The following is a 20,366-nucleotide window of genomic DNA, read 5'->3' as shown; positions in this document are numbered from 1 at the left end:
TGATGGATAGTGAGGCCTGGTATGCTGCAGTCCATGGGTCACAAAGAGTTGGACACGACTGAGTGACTGAACTGAACTGAAGCCCCTTAATGTACAGAGCTAACTAATTTTATATATATGTGGGTTGCTTCTTAACATTTTACTTCAAAATAGAAATAAATTTAAGCATTGACTTCAAAGGGCAAAGAGCTAAGAGCAGAAAACGGTGGTTAGGTAGAGGAAAATCTTCTCACTGGAAAAATGGAGAGCCACATTAGTGAGAATAGAGGGTTTTTTTGTTTTTGTTTTTGTTTTTAATGTTTTTGCTGTTTACTTGTTGGTGTTATTAAATACCCACAACTGAAAAAAATGAAGAGATCATGGAATTTCAGAGAATTATTCATAAGAGCAGAGTAAAACATCCTTAAGATCAGTTAAAAAAAAAAAAATCAATGGTATATGACAGACAATATGAAGAAGACATTCATCTTTGACAGCAGGAACTTCTAAATCACAAAGATAAATTAATTTACAAGTCTCAGGAAAATAAAAGATTTTATTAACATTAAATCTATTCATGTTTGTAGAAACCAATTAGCGTATACTAATACAGACCTGCCTCAATTTACAGTGGGCTGCATAGAAAAGCATTGAAAATACATTTAATATACCGAACCGCCTACCTAAAAGGTGCTTAGAACACATATATTACTCTACAGTTGAATCAAATCATCTAGCATCTAACACAAAGTTTATTTTAATGAATACTTAAAGTGAAACACAGAATGATTATATGGGGATGAAATGGTTATAGGTGTATTGGTTGTTTATCCTGATGATCACATTGCTGACTGGGAGCTGCCACTTAATGCCACTACCCAGCCTCACAAGACGGTGTGGTATCACATATTGTTCGGCAGCCCACCAGGCTCCCCGGCCCCTGGGATTCTCTAGGCAAGAACACTGGAGTGGGTTCCCATTCCCTTCTCCAATGCATGAAAGTGAAAAGTGAAAGTGAAGTCGCTCAGTCGTGTCTGACTCTTCCTGACCCCAAGGACTGCGGCCTACCAGGCTCCTCCGTCCATGGGATTTTCCAGGCAAGAGTACTGGACTGGGTTGCCATTGCCTTCTCCACCACATATTGTTAGGCAAGGAAAAGATGAAAACTCAAAATTCAATGTATAGTTTCTACTGAATGAATATTGCTTTTGCTCCATCATAAATGAAATAAATTCTAAATTAAATCATTATAAGTTGGAGACCTCTGTACATGATTTATTAAATGTCAATTAATTAAGCAACTAATTGTATGTAGATGCTATATTTCTTTAAATCTCCCCACCTTATTTCAAAAGCCTAGTTAGTTTTAAATGTTCTATTTAACTGCTCTAACACTGAGTTAAAATTCTAGCAAATTGAGGAACCTGAGGAGAGGGTTATGGGATGCCCCCCAACCCCTTGTCCACCCCCTCCACCCCCCCAAGTCCCCCTCCCCAAATTGAAAACCAGTCAGTCAGAAGTACAGCTGGCCTCTGTGACTGGATTCAAAGTGAGAGCAGCCTTGTGGGACTGAGCCTTTAACCCGTGGGGTCAGTTCCACCTCCAGGTATCCAGGGTCAGATTGATTTGAATTGTTGGACACTCAGTTGGTGTTGGAGATTTGGTTATAGAAAAAGTCACTCATTTGGTGTCAGAAGAAAGTGTTACTACACGGGCATAAGTGATGCTTGTATGAACACAAGCAGTGTTACACACGGAAAGAATACGGAGCCCAGAGCAAATAGCTAAGCTCCAAATCAGCCTTGTGAGTTCAGATCTGGAAAGTTACGGAACGCGCTCGTGCTGTCGCGTTTGATTCTGCGACCCTTTGGACGGTAGCCTGCTAAGCTCCTCTGTCCCTGAGATTTTTCAGGCAAGAATATGGGAGTGGGTTCCCGTTTCCTCCTCCAGGGGATTCTCCTGACCCAGCGTTCGAGCTCGTGTCTCCTTCTTCTCCTGTATTGCAGGCAGATTCTTTACCCAGTGAGCCGCTGGCGTAAGGAAAGTATGGAAAGTCTTACCTGTACTCATGTGTGGCTCTGAAGCTCTATAAAATAATTGCAGGAGAATCAAGGTCCTCTGTACTTTCATCCCAAATGGGGTGATATAAAGATCACTTACATAATTTATTATGTGATTTTAATTCACTCACTCAACAAATACTTATTGAAACTTATAATAGGCCAAGTACTATATTTCTTATTGTAAGAAAAAAGTCAGTGACACATTTGGGAGTATTAGATAGACTATACCTAATCTTACATGACTGCTTCTAAGAATAGAGAAAATTATTGACATTTGAAATATTTTTAAGGCAAAACATGTAACATACCTAAGTTGGTTGTTTAAATACATCTGAAGTATGACTGAATGCTTACTATGTGTCAGAAGCTCTACATGTATTATCTTATTTAATCCTCACAACAGTTATTATCCCCATCGGAAAGATGAGAAAATGAAGATTTTTAGAGAGATAAGTAACTTACCTAAAAAATGTGATTTGAACTCAAGCAGTCTAACTCAAGAAACCACACTCTTAACCACAAACCTGTCTTTAAAAGGTGTCAGTGAGATAATGGATGCTCTTTACTTGTCAGTAAATAAGAATTTCTACCAGCTGAGCTCTAAAGGATAGGTGGGAGTTTCCCTGAGCCATTGATGAGGTGTCTCATCATCCTCTAATAAATTACACCATATAATAAAGAAGGATTACTACTGTATGCAGAGTGTGGGGTAAGTTGAGCCAGTCATATGGACACATACACAGTACCATGTGTAAAATAGATAGCTAATGGGAATCTGCTGGGTCGCATAGGGAGCTCATTTGGGTGCTCTGTGATGGCCTAGAGAGGTGAGATGGGGTGGGGGGGTGGTGAGAGGGAGGCTCAAGAGAGAGGGGATATATGTATACTTATATCTTATTTATGTTGTTATACAGCAGAAACTAAACAACACTGTAAGGCAATTATACTTCAATTAAAAAATAAATTTAAAAAGTTTGCCACTATATAGAGATTAACTAAATCCTTGTACTCTAGAATATTTCTAATAGTCTTAAATTGAACCAGGTTTGGTAATTATATGTTTGATGATAAAAGTCCATGTGTTTCTTTAGGGCAATGTTTGTTAATACATTGCCTGTAATTCTAGCTTCCTGTTATATTTTAGCAGTTGCCCAATCCAAATTCATTCATGCATCCTCCAAAATTCTCACAGATCAACAAGAAGGGCAAATAAAACCCAAAATAGGTATCTGTAGCATAAGCAAGAGTCTCAGCCCGCCCGAACTTCCCTAAGAAAATGCCACAGATGAGGTGGCTTCAACAACAGAAATGTATTTCTCACAGTTTTGGAGGTTGGAAAGTTCAAAATCAAGGTGCCAGTGAAGTAAGTTTAATTCTGAGGTCTCTTCACTTGACTTGTAGATTGTGCCGTGTTGCTGGGCGCTCACTCAATCTCTTCTCTGTGTGTGTGTGGAGAGAGAGAGAGCTCAAGCCGGCTTTTCTCTTCCCGTAAGGACACGGATCCTATTGCACTAGTACCCCACCCTTATGACTTTGTGTGTGCTGTGTGCTAAGTTGCTTTTGTTGTGTCTGACTCTTTGTGTCCCCATGGACTGAAGCCCACCAGCCTCCTCTGTCCATGGCATTCTCCAGGCAAGAATACTGGAGTGGGTTGCCGTGCCCTCCTCCAGGAGGTCTTCCCCACCCAGGGGTCCAACCTGCACCTTTTACGTCTCCTGCATTGGCAGGCAGGCACGCTACCACTTGTGCCACCTGGGAAGCCCCTATGACTTCATTGAACCGTAGCTATTCCCCAAGGGCCCTATCTCCATATATAGTCACACTGCTTTAGGGATTCAACATAGGAACTTGGAGAAAATACAGTTCAGTCCATAGCAATAGAGGTCAGAGAATACTACAAATTTTAACCTCAAACAAAGAGCTAGGTTTGGGAACCATGCCAGATCAGGATCTGGTGAAGGATGTGTTGAAAACAGGAGCACTGGGGTCTAGTGGTGATGAATGTCAATAAAATCTTCCCGAGGAAAAAAGTCCTCATTATTTAAAAAACAAGTACATGACAGATTCAACTTGTTTATATTGCCTCTCCTATATGATCTGTATTTCAGAACAGTCATATAGTTTTGGGGGAAACTTTTAGATAGAATTATTCTACAAAATAAAGAAGAAATGGTAGAATGTTCTATGGCTATTTTAAAATCATAATGATAAATGAATGGATCTAGACAAGTATCAGAGGTTGATAGTAATCCAAACAAGAGATGAGCAAGCAACTATTTTCTGGTAGAAGTGTCTAATGTCACCTATAAAGTAAAGAAATTTTGCCAAATGGAATTGTTAGTTGCTCACTCATGTCTGACTCTTTGCAGCCTCATGGACTGTAACCCACCAGGCCCCTGTGTCAATGGGATTTTTCAGGCAAGAATATTGGAGTGGGCTGCCATTCCCTTCTCCGGGAGATCTTCCAATTCAGGGATTGAACCCAGGTCTCCTGCATTGCAGGCAGTTTCTTTACCATCTGAGTCAAATGAACAAATAAAATCGGATTCTGACCAAGCCTTTAGATCTAGGGAGCAATTTATAGTAAATGCAGTGGACAGAGGAACATCTATTATATGATCAACATGATTGCTACTGGCAAACTGTACAAATTACCCAGTTCCTTCAAGAGACAACAGCAGTAAAACAAAAGAACAAAACTGCAAGAAAAATTAAAGAAGAGGAAGACAGAGGAAGCTATAGACCAAAAGATAACTAAAAGCTATAAAAGTCAAATTAGATATTTGATCCTAGTTCAATAAACTGTAGGTAGAAACAAGTTAGTTGGGAAAAATCTTACCACTGGATATTTTGTGATGTTAAGGAGTTGTTAATATTGTTAAATACCCATTTGATCGCAGAGTTCCAAGAATAGCAAGGAGAGATAAGAAAGCCTTCCTCAGTGATCAATGCAAAGAAATAGAGGAAAACAACAGAATGGGAAAGACTAGAGATCTCTTCAAGAAAATTAGAGATACCAAGGGAACATTTCAGGCAAAGATGGGCTCAATAAAGGACAGAAACGGTATGGACCTAACAGAAGCAGAAGATATTAAGAAGAGGTGGCAAGAATACATAGAAAAACTGCACACAAAAAAGATCTTCATGACCCGGATTAACATGATGGTGTGATCACTCACCTAGAGGCAGACATCCTGGAATGTGAAGTCAAGCGGGCCTTAGGAAGCATCACTACGAACAGAGCTAGTGGAGGTGATGGAATTCCAGCTGAGCTATTTCAATCCTGAAAGATGATGCTGTGAAAGTGCTGCACTCAATATGCCAGCAAAGTTGGAAACCTCAGCAGTGGCCACAGGACTGGAAAAGGTCAGTTTTCATTCCAATCCCAAAGAAAGGCAATGCCAAGGAATGCTCAAACCACTGCACAATTGCACTCATCTCACACGCTAGCAAAGTAATGCTCAAAATTCTCTCTCCCTCTCTCTGAAGCCAGGCTTCAGCAATACGTAAATCGTGAACTTCCAGATGTTCGAGCTGAATTTAGAAAAGGCAGAGGAACCAGAGATCAAGTTGCCAACATCTGTTGGCTCATCGAAAAACAAGAGAGTTCCAGAAAAACATCTATTTCTGCTTTATTGACTATGCCAAAGCCTTTGACTGTATGGATCACAACAAAGTGTGGAAAATTCTGAAAGAGATGGGAATACCAGACCACCTGACCTGCCTCCTAGGAAATCTGTATGCAGGTCAGGAAGTAACAGTTAGAACTGGACATGGAACAACAGATTGGTTCCAAATTGGGAAAGGAGTATGTCAAGGCTGTATATTGTTACCCTACTTGTTTAACTTACATGCAGAGTACATCATGAGAAACACTGGGCTGGAAGAAGCACAAGCTGGAATCAAGATTGCTGGGAGAAATATCAATAACCTCGGATTTGCAGATGACACCACCCTTATGGCAGAAAGTGAAAAACTAAAGAGTCTCTTGATGAAAGTGAAAGAGGAGAGTGGAAACAGTTGGCTTAAAGCTCAACATTCAGAAAACTAAGATCATGGTGTCTGGTTCCATCACGTCTTGGCAAATAGATGGGAAACATTGGAAACAGTGACAGACTTTATTTTCTGTCTCCAAAATCACTGCAGATGGTAACTTCAGCCATGAAATTAAAAGATGCTTGCTCCTTGGGAGAAAAGCAATGACCAACCTAGACAGCATATTCAAAAGCAGAGACATTACTTTGCCAACTAAGGTCCGTCTAGTTAAGGCTATGGTTTTTCCTGTGGTCATGTATGGATGTGAGAGTTGGACTATAAAGAAAGCTGAGCACTGAAGAGTTGACGCTTCTGAACTGTGGTGCTGGAGAAGACTCTTGAGCATCTCTTGGACTGCAAGGAAAATCAAACCACTCAATCCTAAAGGCAATCAGTCCTGAATATTCATTGGAAGGACTGATGCTGAAGCTGAAGCTCCAGTACTTTGGCTTCCTGATGCAAGCAACTGACCCATTAGAAAATACCCTGATGTTGGGAAAGATTGAAGGTGGGAGGAGAAGTGGATGACAGAGGATGAGATGGTTGGATGGCATCACCGACTCGATGAACATGAGTTTGAGCAAGCTCTGAGATTGGTGATGGACAGGGAAGCCTGGAGTGCTGCAGTACATGGGGTTGCAAAGAGTCAGACATGACTGAGTGACTGAACTGAATAAAGATATTTTGGGTGTCTTTTTAAAAAAGAAGTTTTACCTTTCAGAAATTCACAGATGACATGAAATGACATCTTCAATTTTCTTCAAAATAATCCAAAGTTGGGGGTTAGGTGTGGATAGAGTTTGAAATAAGATTTCCCATGTATTGAATATTATAAAAACTGCTATGATGATTAAGGGCTTCAATATAATGCTTTCTCTTCTTTTGTATATATTAGGAAATATTCATAATATATTTTAGAATGGAATATATCAGAATTTTGAGGACAAAAAGGAGGCGAAAGTCCCATTCCAAATGGGAAAATACTCAGAATGTGTCTGAGAACTGGTTTCTGGGAGCCCAGAAATCAAAAGGCCACCATCAAGAAGTGTGAAGAGGCTGATGCTTTCTACTTGCAGGCTCTTTTAGCCCGTCAGTGTTTCATGGATATAGCAGCAATGAAACTTCTATTTCAGAAACAAAAGACTTGAGTGTTCACAGAAACATCAGCTCCCAGAGTATCAGTGTTTTTGATAAATCGGGCTAGTCCCTCAAGCCCAGTTCTCAGAGTGAGATGCAAAGCTGGACTTGTGAGCAAGTTTATTGCACTACAGAGGAGCAGCCCTGATGCTAGAAAAGTGACTAGTTTATATTGGACCGTAAATATGCCCGCCCCTACTATTAACAGAGACCCTATAATCCAAAACTGTAAGCAATTGGGCCCTTTAGTTCAGAGAAGACATTATTGTGGTCTTCTACAAATTTTTTTAAATGAAAAGCTTGGAAAGGTAGCCCAGAACAAAGGCAGTCAGTGCCTCTGCTTGTAAGACATGCATGAATGTGGGGGCCTCATACAGAATTGTCTCCTGGCAGTGAGGGCCTTGAGAAGGCACCATTGTGAAGAAGAGGATGAGACTTGGAAGAAGGAAGCATTCTGTAGAGTCTAGTGGTGAAGAGATATAAGAAAGAAGGCTGTGGAGTTCAACGCTATAAAAACAAAACCAGAAGATACATCAACTTTGACGACATAAACTAGTAAAAAAAAAAAAAAAAAAAAAAAACCCAAAGTATTTATCTTATCAGCAAAGGGTCCTCTTGAGCTAAGAAACCTAGTAAGACATTCTCAGGAAGTCTATATATAGACAACTATTATTCCCAGTCCATGAAATGATTATAAAATGGACAGCCTAGAAACTACAAGAAGAAAAACAGAAAGTAAGGATCAACAGATTTTAGCTGATCAAAATATTCTCTAAAATGCCAAACATGAAGTTCAGGAAAACTGTAATAAAACAGCTATCCCAACAAACATTAAACATCTTGAAATAAGCATTTTTAGATATAAAACGGACCTTAAATCATGAATTCAAGAAAACCCAGAATAGAAGTGAGCAAAATAACAGTGTAAGGTGAGATATGATCAAACTCAGGAAAAAAAATTGGTAAAAAAAAAAAAAGATAGAAATTATCTCATAGGTAAAGGCCAAATTACATGGTATCCAAGGAGGGATAGATCTGACTACAAGTTTCATAAGAGATTTTGAGTAGAGAGACAAAAATATAATGAAATAAGTAGTATCCAAAAGCAAGAGCTCAATAGAGAACAGTGAAAAAAAATTCAGTACATATTTGATTTTTCTGAATAAGAAAAATAAAACAATGAAATAAAACTAGCATTAAAAGTATAATCAAAGAAAAAAAATGAAGTCTTAATCTTATTGTTAAAAGGTTCCCCCCGCCACCATATACCTTCAAAATTACAAGATAGAGTCTAGTCAGACTATTCAGTTTTTAAGAATCAGTCCTCTGGGGGAAAAAGGAAATACCAAGAAACTAGTTTCTTGACTGAAACAAAAGAAGAAAGACAAAAATGACACAGCATTTAAAAAACAATAAGGAAAATATGAGTAAAGAATCTTATATTCAACTAAGCTGTTTTACATGTATCAAAACTAAAGGAAAATTTGGCAAAAGGACTGATGTTGAATATTAAAATATTAGATCTAAGAATATACTCAAGGCTAAAACAAAAGTGAGAACAAGTGTGGAAAAGTATTATCTAAATATGGGTTCTGACAAAATAAAAGTAATTTTAAAAGTTATAGGAGAAGGAAAAAAGTAAAAATTAGAATAAGTTCATTGCTTATAGTTCATAGACTATAGATAGGAGTCAAAGAATATTATTTAAATCTAACAAACCAGGGAGGAGAAACCTAACTAAGGGGGAAAAGAGATCAAGGGAATTTTAAGAGTTATTAGCAAAGAGTTAGGCACCTACTAGTCCATTTAGTCAAGGCTATGGTTTTTCCTGTGGTCATGTATGGATGTGAGAGTTGGACTGTGACTAAGGCTGAGTGCCGAAGAATTGATGCTTTTGAAGTGTGGTGTTGGAGAATATCTTGAGAGTCCCTTGGATTTCAAAGAGATCCAACCAGTCCATTCTGAAGGAGATCAGCCCTGGGATTTCTTTGGAGGGAATGATGCTAAAACTGAAACTCCAGTACTTTGGCTGCCTCATGCGAAGAGTTGACTCATTGGAAAAGACTCTGATGCTGGGAGGGATTGAGGGCAGGAGGAAAAGGGGATGACAGAGGATGAGATGGCTGGATGGCATCACTGACTCAATGGACGTGAGTCTGAGTGAACTCCGGGAGTTGGTGATGGACAGGGAGGCCTGGCATGCTGCGATTCATGGGGTCGCAGAGAGTCGGACACGACTGAGCGACTGAACTGAACTGAACTGAGAATCAAAATACAAGCTTTTCTAAGTGCAAAAGTAAGTAGTAAAAATAAGCAAAAAAGTCAGATCAAGTGAGGAAAGAAACAGTAAATCTAAAGTTAATATTTATATTAAGTAATAAGACAGAACTGAGAACAAACATACTGATCATATTGACAAATGTAAATGGGTTTAACTTGGCTGTTTCATGAACAAGACATTGATCATGGCTTGCAAAGCAAAATCCATCTCTGTGCTGAGTAGAAAAGACACTCCCAAACCAAATGGTCCTGGGAGGCTCACAGTAAGGGTTTGGGCTAAGAGACAAATTAAAAACAACAGTAGGAGTGCTGGGGTTGATTTTAGCAAGGTAGAATTCAGGTGCCAATCATTAAAGGAGACAAGTTAACTGAAGTTAACTGGGTATAAATACACTTGATGACATACCAAGTCTCTGGCCATTGAATTGAAAATGTCAGAAAACATTAAGCCTCAGTATCTAAACACCAAGTCTTACTTATGAAATTATTCTCGAAATTGATCTTGACTTATTGTTTCAGTAATGGGCCGATATTCCATCATGTAGGTATATAGCACATATGAATTTCACTTTTTTTCTTAAATCCCTGTTAAAATACCAAGAAACAAACTCTTTAAACCATCATTAATCCACAAGAACACAGAGAATTGGGAGAGAAGACAACTTAGATAAAAATTTTTTCCAATCAGTTTTTGGAAAAAGAAAAGCAGAAGTTGTAACTGAACGACTGGAGCAGAGGAAGTTAAAACCCACATCTTTAAACAGAGACACTGCCAAGAAGTGAGACCAATTTGCGGCCATAGAATTTCTGAGAGGCTGAGTATTTGAAAGGTGTGAAAAAAGTGTTGAAACAGGGAACTGATTTGCTCTCTGATTTTGGAGCATCTGAATTCCTGAGGTCTGTTTTCAGGAGAACCTGGGCAGCCAGGCAACTATCTTAATACCCACACATGGCCAGAGGCTGATTCTTTTGGGAAGATGAAACCCAAAGTCTCTGGATTCAGGGACAAGAGGCACAGAAGAAGTCTGGGATGGAGGTGAAGGGTTGCATGAAAATCTACATAGTAAATAAGCTGTAAATAGCCTGAGAGCTGTTCCCTCCCTTTTGCTCTAAATAGTACAGCCATTTGTATATCTCAAGACTGCTAGTTGGAAAAACCCTTACTAGAAAAACTGAACAGCCAGAAAAGACCAATGATTAGAAGTTCTGAGGTACTAAAGAAGGTTCTAGGAAAAAGACTGTATGGTTGGCCCTTTGGCCAACAATCTAGATTGGAGAGAAGGACAGAGAACTCAAGAAGAGAGGATGTTAGGTAAGAAGTAACTCATGGCGTTGACTGTAGAGCAAAAAGCCTACTATGGGTAGGTTTTCTCAGTTTGTGAGAAGGGCTTCTAGAAAGATGAGCAACTGAAGTGGCAGAGCAACTTTAACTTCAGTAAGGGATAGTATTCTTAGGAAAGACATTTTGACTGGAGTGAATTACTTGGTTCAACAGTGAATAATATCTGGAGCAATAATAACAATGTAGAAAAATTATTTCTGGAGGGAAAGTGTTATTTTGCTTAGGTGCATATCAAAAGTTTTAAGTTTTTCTGTACTTTCACTCAATATTCCACTTTTAAGAATTTACCCTAAGAATATAAAAGTGAATGTGTACAAAGATTTAAATATAAGCCTATCTGTTACAGCGCTGTTCCTAATAGTAAAAAATTAAATACAACCAGCATGTCTCCAATAGGAAATCAGTTAAATCAGTAGTGATATGACTTAATAATTAGAAACTGTAGAGCTGAATATTTACTCAGGAAGATATACCTACTCAAAATTTTTCATAAGCAACTTTTTCTCTATAGTCTCATTTTTATGGAAAAAGGATAAAAAAAGAAGTAGAGAGAGATCTGAAAACTTCAATTAGTAGACATTTCGAGAGTTAGTACTAAACTTGAGTTTTCTTTTCTTTCTTTTCATCTGTATTTGCAAACACTAAAGCAGTCTGCATAATTGCAGCAACCGTTAAAGTTGACACACACAGAAAGAACTGACTTATAACTCATGTTTTAATGTTATAATTAGAAATGAGAAACTATTTTCAAAAAGAAAGAGACAAGACAAGAAGAATAAGAAGATGGCATGGCAGCAGGTTAATTTCTAATGGTCAGAGAAATTTTCCGCTTAGCAGAGGTGTGATCTTTCAGGCTAAATTCGTCTCTACTCACTCAGTCATTCAATAAATATTTGAGAGCATTTACCATGTTTACTCTCTATGATCAGCTCTTTTCCTATAAAGAGCAATTAACCTTTAGGCAGGTAAGACAGAAGCTATTGGAAATAACCAAGAATCATATGCTGAAGTTAATATTTCTGTGTAGTTTGTAATCTACTTTAAATTTAGATATGGGAGTGAAAGGACTATCCAAGCTGCATAAAATACTAAGTAGTATAAATCTGACTATGAATAAGGGCACCCCAAGAGTGTCATATTTAAATATTGATAACAAGGACAGTGTAGAGTGGGAAACTCATCTAAGTTTTGTTGCTATTATTTACATTTCCTTTCCTGTTTATATTCTAAAATTAAGTGTACAGAATGAAATAAAAAATTTTTTAAAGACAAATCATCCAAATGATTGGAGTCTTAAATTTTATTTCACTTTAATATTTTCTGCAATAATTGAAAACACTGAGCTGGTAATATAAGGAAAATAATGGAACTTACATGGTTAGAACAATGTAAGTAACTGAGTTTGGAAAGCAGGTATCTCCAGCTTAGAAATATATCCTAGATATAAAACGGAAAATTGATTGATTGATTGATTTTTTAAAAAATTGATTGATTTAAAAAAAAAGAAGAAAAAAGAAACGTGTGCAAACTAGTTTCAAAAAAATGATCTAGTTTGACTTCTACAACTGTAAAGAGTTCTATCCTAATTGTTCACTAAAGGGAATGCTCATCAATTCACCCTCTCTATCGGAGACAGTCACTGTCTGCTCCATTAAGTTATCATCTCAAAGCAGGAAATCTATCATTTATTCTAGGATATTCTAAATTTACCCTGTTGAGAAAGTGAGGTGATGCAACTGAAGTAATTACAATCCTTCCTTAACAAAGCAATGTATTCAGAATATAAAGTGAGCACAGCATTTCAATATAAAAATTAGCAAATGACATAAATGACTAAGAGCAGGGAAAAAAATTTTATTTCAAACAAATTCTGAACATAACTTCCCTACTTTCTAAAGTAAACCAAGGTTTGAACAGAGATGTTGTAGCATTTGAAATATTGATAGAAGCGTACCAGCAATGAAAAAACCCAATTCACTAAGGGTATTAAACTTAATGGACAGAGGAACCTGGTGTGTTCCAGTCCCTGGGATTGCAAAGAGTCGGACACGACTGAACGACTTTCATTTCATTAAACTTAAAATTTCATTTATACGAAGGAATAAAAGAGAAAGACCCAAACCAAAACCAAATCAAAATTTCCAAACTCAAGTCTCTTCATTTTTCTGTGTTCTTTCCTCACTTAGTGTTTTGATACAACTTCCTGTCAGGGCAGCATAAAGAGAGTTGTCAATTCATTACTTCTAAATTGCCCTGAAAACTGGAATTTTGCTAACATATATCTTCCATCCTGTAGCTTGCCTTTGAACTGCGTCAAATTCAAACCATGAAAACTAAATGTACTGCCTTAGAAGGGTCCATGTATTTAATAACCACATCGGAGGACAAGCCATTAGCTTAAACTCTGAAGCCATCTGCGAAAAAAAAAGGCAACTCTTAAGAGCTGCCACACACAGAAAGTACAGATTTGTAACTCATTCAGCTGGCTGTATGTTTTTTGTGGCCTGCCACCTCCAAGAGAGCTCTGTGCCTCAACAATTAATACCAAAAATGTTTCCACTGAGGTAAATTCTGGCATATTCAGTCTCCAGAGACAAAATTTCATGCTGAGAGGTAGTATTGGTTCTTCCTAGATAACTGACAAGTAGTTCCTTTGGAGAATTCCAGCTTGCTATTTTTTCCAACATTATTTCCCCAAACACCTCCTAGCATATAGTAGGAACTTTAGGAATGATTGTTGCATTGAATCAAACAAAAAGTTATGTAGGCATAAAGTATTAAAAACATTCAGAACAAAAGATATACTGTGGATGTCTTCTTGGGCATTTTGTTTAAGCTAGGCCTTAGTAAATGGAAAGTCTATGGTCATCCCATGGGTGCTGTTTGCACGGAAGAAAAAAAACCTTTTCCAAAATGTGCTTAATGGAATCTGGCTGAGAACACAAGTTTTCTAAAAACCCCCTGTCTTAAGTCTCTGTGAATGTATCCATCCAATAAAAGTTAATTTTATGCAATATATTACACATAAACACATGCTGAAGATGCTACTTTCTTATTTTGGAAAGAGAAGAGATTTAATTAGACTGTTGTCTAGGAGCCCAATGTAACTTTGATGTTTATTAGTTTGAAGAACTATAATTTCTGAAAAACTGACAGATTTGTCTCATGAATTTAATACTGAAACTATTTAAATTAAAGCATGACTAAGAGTTAGCAAAATTTATGAGAAAAAAACAGATGGTGATCTGTGAGGTTCAGTGAGTCTTTAAAATACTTATTCAGCACTTCAAAATTAATTTCCTCTTTTATCTAACAAACCAATTTGAATGGATAGAAAATATGTCTGCCTGAGCAAGTAGATGATACCATTAACTTCTCACTTTACCATGTGGATAGCAGCTGTATAACTGGGCTTTTATTCTGCCCTTCCAGAACAGTTTAATTTAGAGTCAGGTAAGAAGTAGGTTAAAAACAGAGGCCAAAGAATTGTAAAAATGCTGATAATATCATAAAAATGATCGTGTTAGCTCTTGCTTACCGCATAGTCTTGCTTCAACCAAAACATCTGCCTATCACCCCATAAATGTCCCTACACTACTCTTCCCTTTATAAGCAAAAAATGAAGCTTTTTAGGGACCTTTAATAGTCAGCAGCTGTTTGGCTGCCAAATACTGCATCTGGAGGGGAGTGTACTATTCATGTGGCGAAAAAGCTTATTGTTTAGTTTTCTTTAAGCCCACCAGTGTTTTACATAAAGACATTTAAATGCTTTGAACATGAGGAAAGACACAGGAGGTCCTTAACCAGTATATTGTTCAAAACCAGTATATTGTTCCCAGAAGACAATGAACAAAAGAGATTGTAGTCGACCATGTTCAATACATAGGATGAATGAGTGCTAACGTAAATGGGTTTGATGCCAGTTAAAGGGCGTACGTCATGGTAATTTAACATTCATTTTACTCTACTGAGATTACCTCTACTTGAGTCTATAATGAATCATAATAGTTTTTCTTGCTAGGTAATAATTATAATTTTCTGAATACATTATTTAAAAAAAAATACTTACATTTCTTAAAATGAACATTAGAACAAGGGGGAAAAAAAATCTGCTTTAGAAAAATTCAAACAGGAGCTGGTCTTGGAAGAGAACATCAAAGCCAGGATGACCCCAGGATCATCATACGTTGAGTGGGATTTTTTTTTTTTTTTGATGTGGACCATTCCTTTCCAAGCTTTTATTGAATTTGTTACAGTATTGTTTCTGATTTATATTCTAGTTTTTCAGCCTGGAGGCATGTGGGACCTTAGTTCTCTGACTAGGGATCAAACCTGTACTCCTTGGATAGGAAGATGAAGTCTTAACCACTGGACCACCAGGGAAGTCCCTGGGTTGCTTTTTAAATAGTGTGACTTGAGGTTCTGTTAACAGGAAATATAAAAACCATACAATGGTAGTTTACTGTGATAGTGTCTCACTGGGATCAGAGTTGTTCCCTCCGCTCCTTTACTTTAAAAAGAAGTTTGGTATGACCACCATAATACTAGTGTATCACCTTCAAGGGGTGGCAAATTTTACCCTCTCAGAACCTAAAATGGTTCAAGGGGATGCGGGTTGGTTTAGGAGAGAAGTAGGGGAAGATCGCCAGCACTCGCTCTTCAGTTCCCACCCTGCGGCCTCTCACAGCCCTCCTTTCTTCCTGTCTTTCTCACTCCCCTGAGATGAAGGCATGGGCTGCAGCCTTCATCCGCCTATCCTTCTTCTGGACCCCAAGTCATATACGCTAAAAACGTTAACCTGAAAACCATCTCCTGAGCATTCTAAATTACTGTCAAAGGACCTATCTCTCTCATTCTCGTAGAAAAACAAAAATTTTACTACTGTACAAAAACTATGTTAACTACTAAATTCTGAGTAATTTTCATCATAGGTAAATGGAGAGAATCTAAACATTAATTTGGGTTGCTGAGGAGAGGAGGCAATAGAATGGGACTCAGGAGCTTACAGTCTTTATAATTCTCCACATGGAAGAAAATGGTGTGTGTGTGGAAGAGGGGGAGAGGGGATCCCCAAAAAGGAGATCCCTACCTTTTTGCATCATGGTTATACAGAAGGAAAAGCTTCGTAGGGTATATAAAGATACGTAGGGTATACGTATTTTCAGAACACAGAAATAATACATTTGTCTGCCTTTTCTTTTTTCTCTCTTCTTTTTTCCTTTCCTTTCTTTTACTCATTTCATTTTAAACTGGTAAAATTTGTCAAATATTGACCTTTGCTATCAAAGGAGAATGGGATATCATCTTTCCTAGAAATCATTCAATGTCATATTTTGTCTTCTATGCTTCTATAATATCTACAATATCTTAGAGGTTGTCAATAAAATCAGTTAATCTTCCAACTACTCCTGTGAAGTGAATTCCTATTTTACTTACACATTTTATAACAATTTATATGAAATTGATCAATGCTTATTGTAGACCTACTGCTAAAGTAGGTTATATGCCAATTTCGTTTCTTGAGGTAGATAAAATCTTATTTATAAGACAAGACTTATACATACAGCACAAATTATAGAATAATAAAGAGTAGCACATAATAAAATGTTTGTTATATAATTAAAGGCTAAAATGCTTGTTATTGATACTGAATACCACTGGTAGAGAGGAATGGGAGAAATCAGCATTTCTACATATATTAAAACTTCTGGTCACCCCCCCCCCCCCCCACCGCCAATTTCAGACACTGTGACCAGATTAGCTGATTGTGAACCCTTGTTCAGAAATCGTAATGGCTTCCTTTGTGCACAGTTGTGATTTTCACAGTGGAAGTACACGTGAGCTTCTTTTAATGAAAAAATTTCATAATCTAAGAATCCTGAGACTATGTCTCCAGATCCACAGGTTATGAGAATCCAAGTTTGAGTACTCCTGAGTTGAGAACCTCAGGGTAATTATTTCTTTAAATCACCCTTCACTTGAAAGAAGTTGTCTTCGTAGCCAGAGAAACATTGGCCTGTATAATTAACCCTCAGCTATTTAGTCTCTCACTCAAGACGTAGGTTGTATTCCATACTGGATGTGGAAGTCAAACTGAACTGCTCACTGGTCCAATACAAGTCCTCAATTTACCTGTGTGACTGTTTTGTATACTTTGTGCCTTCAGCCTGGAATATTCTTTCATTTTTCTCTTTTTCCATCTACCCCCCTATTTTTTTTTTTTTTTTTGGCCAGAAATTAAGTCAAATAAGTCCCTCAGATACATCTTAATGTTCATGAATAGGATTCTTACCTTCCTCTCATATCTCAGGGCAGGTTATCTGTATCTCTATTATGAGACAGAACATTCAACATACATTATACTTAGGGGTGTGTGTGTATGCATGGTTTTTTACTTCTAAACTGCAAACAGCTAGAGGAAAAGGACTGGATCCAATTCACCATCTAGAAGCGACTGGCACAACATCTTGTGCCAAATAGGAAGTCGAAGAAATAACTATGTGAGTCAATGAAGAGAGTGAAGCTTGAGAAAAGCCTGAGAAAAGCCAGAAACGATCATAGCATACAGCAAGTGACTGAAAAAGGAGTTTTTTGATAAGGGGCTTGGTAAATTTCTCACGCTGTACCTGAGCTAAGGATTTAATAACTCAGGAGAGAAGATATAGCTACTCTTCATCTTATTAATGAAATAGGTTGCTTCCTAGGAGAAAATGTGTGCTCAAGAGAAATTATCTTAAGATCCAAACTTGTCAAGGGAAATTTACCAAACATGTTAAAAAATATCAAATGCTCCGTGCTGTTATCCACAATGTCAGCTTTCTTATCAAATAAAGAGTTGATACCTGTATCTGGATATCTGTACCCAGATAAGTTCCAGGGCTTCCTTGGTAGCTCAGATGGTAAAGAATCCGCCTGCAATACAGGAGACCCCAGTTCAATAACTGGGTTGGGAAAATCTCCTGGAGAAGGGAATGGCAACCCACTCCAGTGTTCTTGCTTGGGAAATTCCATGGACAGAGGAGCCTGGCAGTCTAAAGTCCATGGGGGTCGCAAAGAGTCGGACATGGCTGAGTGACTAACATCAAAAAGTTCTCATCTGCTCTTAGTAGACTCAAACCTTCTGTCTGAAAGCTGAAGTGCTCCAATTAGAATATTTCTTTTAGAGGCATACTTTCTGTAAATAAAGTATCTGCAATTACCTTTCAGAATCTTCTGACAGATTGGTGAACATGACCAGTTTCTGTTCGTGTTTCTTGTTTTTATTTAAGAGTGGTCCACAGGGAATCTAAAAGAAAAAAAAAAAATGAAGGACTTGAGACTTGGCCATATCTCAAGGGAAGATAAATATATCTGTCAGTGGAGAAGAAACCACCTATTAAACACATATTTCCCAAAAGCCATGTTTTTGTTCTCATGTCTTGTTTTCAGCACTGCCAGTTATGAGCAGACAGACTGTGAACTTGCCTTCTGTCTAGTTTCCATCAGAGGTAAAATACTGGGTGTAAACATAAGGACCCAGTCTTCCAGTTAAGGAAGAATCTCATGACAGGGAGAAATTGTCCAGGAGCAAGCGAAGAAAGCTAGACATTCCAATGGACGAGTCATAAACTGTTAATGTTGTCAGACTGACATGTTTGTAGTTCAGTTAGCCACAGTCTATGAATGAGTTTTCCAGGAGAGCCTAATGACCCAGTGACACCAAGAGCTTTCTTCTCAGAGCCACATTCATTCCAACTTTTTCTCCCATAGGAGTTAGTGATTATTTCCATGATTTTCAGGGTACAAAGAACTAGTAATGTGATTATTAAAAAAGAAGTAGGAAATTTACAGATGTATGTAAGACACAAAGTTTTTTCCATTTTCCACTTTTTTTCTTATTTAATATTAATTGTAACTTAAGCACCAAACTGTGGCCACACATTATACAGACATCATAGTCCCTTGTGGGGATTAAAGTAGATTCTTGAGACTGAAGCACTGGAAGACTTGTGTATGTTTTAAAAGCCAATTCCTGCAGGCATTTAACACATTTGAAATGCATCTGGAAACCACTATTGCTGAGATCCCATTAGAAATGTTAGGCAGTTCAGGTCTGTGGGAAACATGAAGCCCCTTTGTTTGAGTTTTATGAGTTTCTATTTAAGTGTAACAACAACCAAAAAAAAGTTTGTTTGTTAAAATGCTCCAAGAAGGATTTGTTTTAGCTATTGGCAAGCTGTCTTTACATAGTGTGGGAGGGTGGCTTTGAATTTTGTTTTGTTTTCAGCTTGTGACAGCTGTTTAAAAGTCATCCATTACCACCATGGTCGGACACGACTGAAGCGACTTAGCAGCAGCAGCCAGTTACTAGATGAAAGCAAATGCCTTTCAGGACTGCTATAGGAATCAGGCCACCAACTAGTACAGCTATCTTTTATCTATCTAAAATTGCAAAATTGCCCCATTTCTTCATGTGGCATTTTGGAAATACCATACAATTCTGTAAATGCTTGAAAAGGCATGCAAGTGATATGCTACCTGACAAAGCATGACTTGCAATAAGGGTGCACTCTGAAATTTCCGGAAGATGGAGTTTTAAAAAGTTAATTCGTTAATAAATTACAATTGATCAATGTATGGCAAAACCAATATAGTATTGTAAAGTAAAATAAAGTAAAACTAAAAAAAATAAAATAAAATACTTCTCTAATTAAAAAAAATTATAATTGAACTAAGCTTTTTAAAATATCCTCAATGGTTTCATTATTCCTAAAATTACTTAAAAAAATGTTAATTTCCCAGCAGACCTGAAATGGCACATGGAGTCTGAGTTTGAGAGAATCATAGAATTTGAGACATTGGAGAATACTGAGAATTATGACACTATCATTTTTACAGAGGAAACAGAAGCTCAAAGAGGACAAATGATTTGGCTAATTAATGACTGACCTAGGATTAGATGTTAAACCATTCAACCCCTAGTCCATGAATTTATATTGCTGTCCCACAAGTGAACACTATACAGGTATAAGCCACATGTAATTTAAGTTTGGAATAGGTGAGATCTTGTGTTAATGTTAAAATACTTAAAAAGTAATATATAAATGAAACCTTGTTCAAAAAACATTTCTTAGGCAAAGACATTGCATTATTTGAAGTCTGGTAGTGAAAAAAGAAAACCCCAAAACAGCCTGCAGAGAGGCAATTTCCAGACTTAAAAATGTTATAGTTTAAAACTCACAGATAATACCTCCAAGGCACTAGAAACAGATGAAATAGATAGTCTCAAATGTGTAATTTACTGAACACTGTATTTTCTTCTAAAGGGCCTTTCATAGGCTAGACTTTTACACTTCTTATGCTTCTACCCAGGAAGTCAAAATATCAAAGAGTGATAATCAGAAAAGTCACTATTACGGGAATAATCATAATTTCCAATAGTTTATCCATTTCTCCCATGGCGGGTATTTTTCCACTGGAACAAAAACAGACAATCAGAGAAAGACGCTCAGCAATTAAACGGATTCTCTTTCAAGTGGAAACAAATTAAC

General features: G+C 37.4%; 1 protein-coding gene across 1 annotated transcript in view; it reads right to left on the bottom strand.

Moving 5' to 3' along the window:
- Positions 1-18,115, bottom strand: part of TNIP3 (TNFAIP3 interacting protein 3) — a 91,352-nt gene extending 73,237 nt beyond the window's left edge. The window contains exon 1 of the mRNA XM_052642253.1: positions 18,036-18,115. Within this exon, the coding sequence (XP_052498213.1) occupies positions 18,036-18,067 (32 nt within the window). The 5' untranslated portion in view covers positions 18,068-18,115. The remainder of the gene's footprint in view (positions 1-18,035) is intronic.
- Between the last annotated feature and the right edge of the window lie 2,251 nt (positions 18,116-20,366).

The sequence above is a fragment of the Budorcas taxicolor genome, chromosome 6, assembly GCF_023091745.1.
Source record: "Budorcas taxicolor isolate Tak-1 chromosome 6, Takin1.1, whole genome shotgun sequence".
In the NCBI taxonomy this organism is placed as follows: domain Eukaryota; kingdom Metazoa; phylum Chordata; class Mammalia; order Artiodactyla; family Bovidae; genus Budorcas; species Budorcas taxicolor.
Note: the sequence above shows the minus strand (reverse complement) of the source record. Positions and strands in the feature narration are given on the sequence as shown.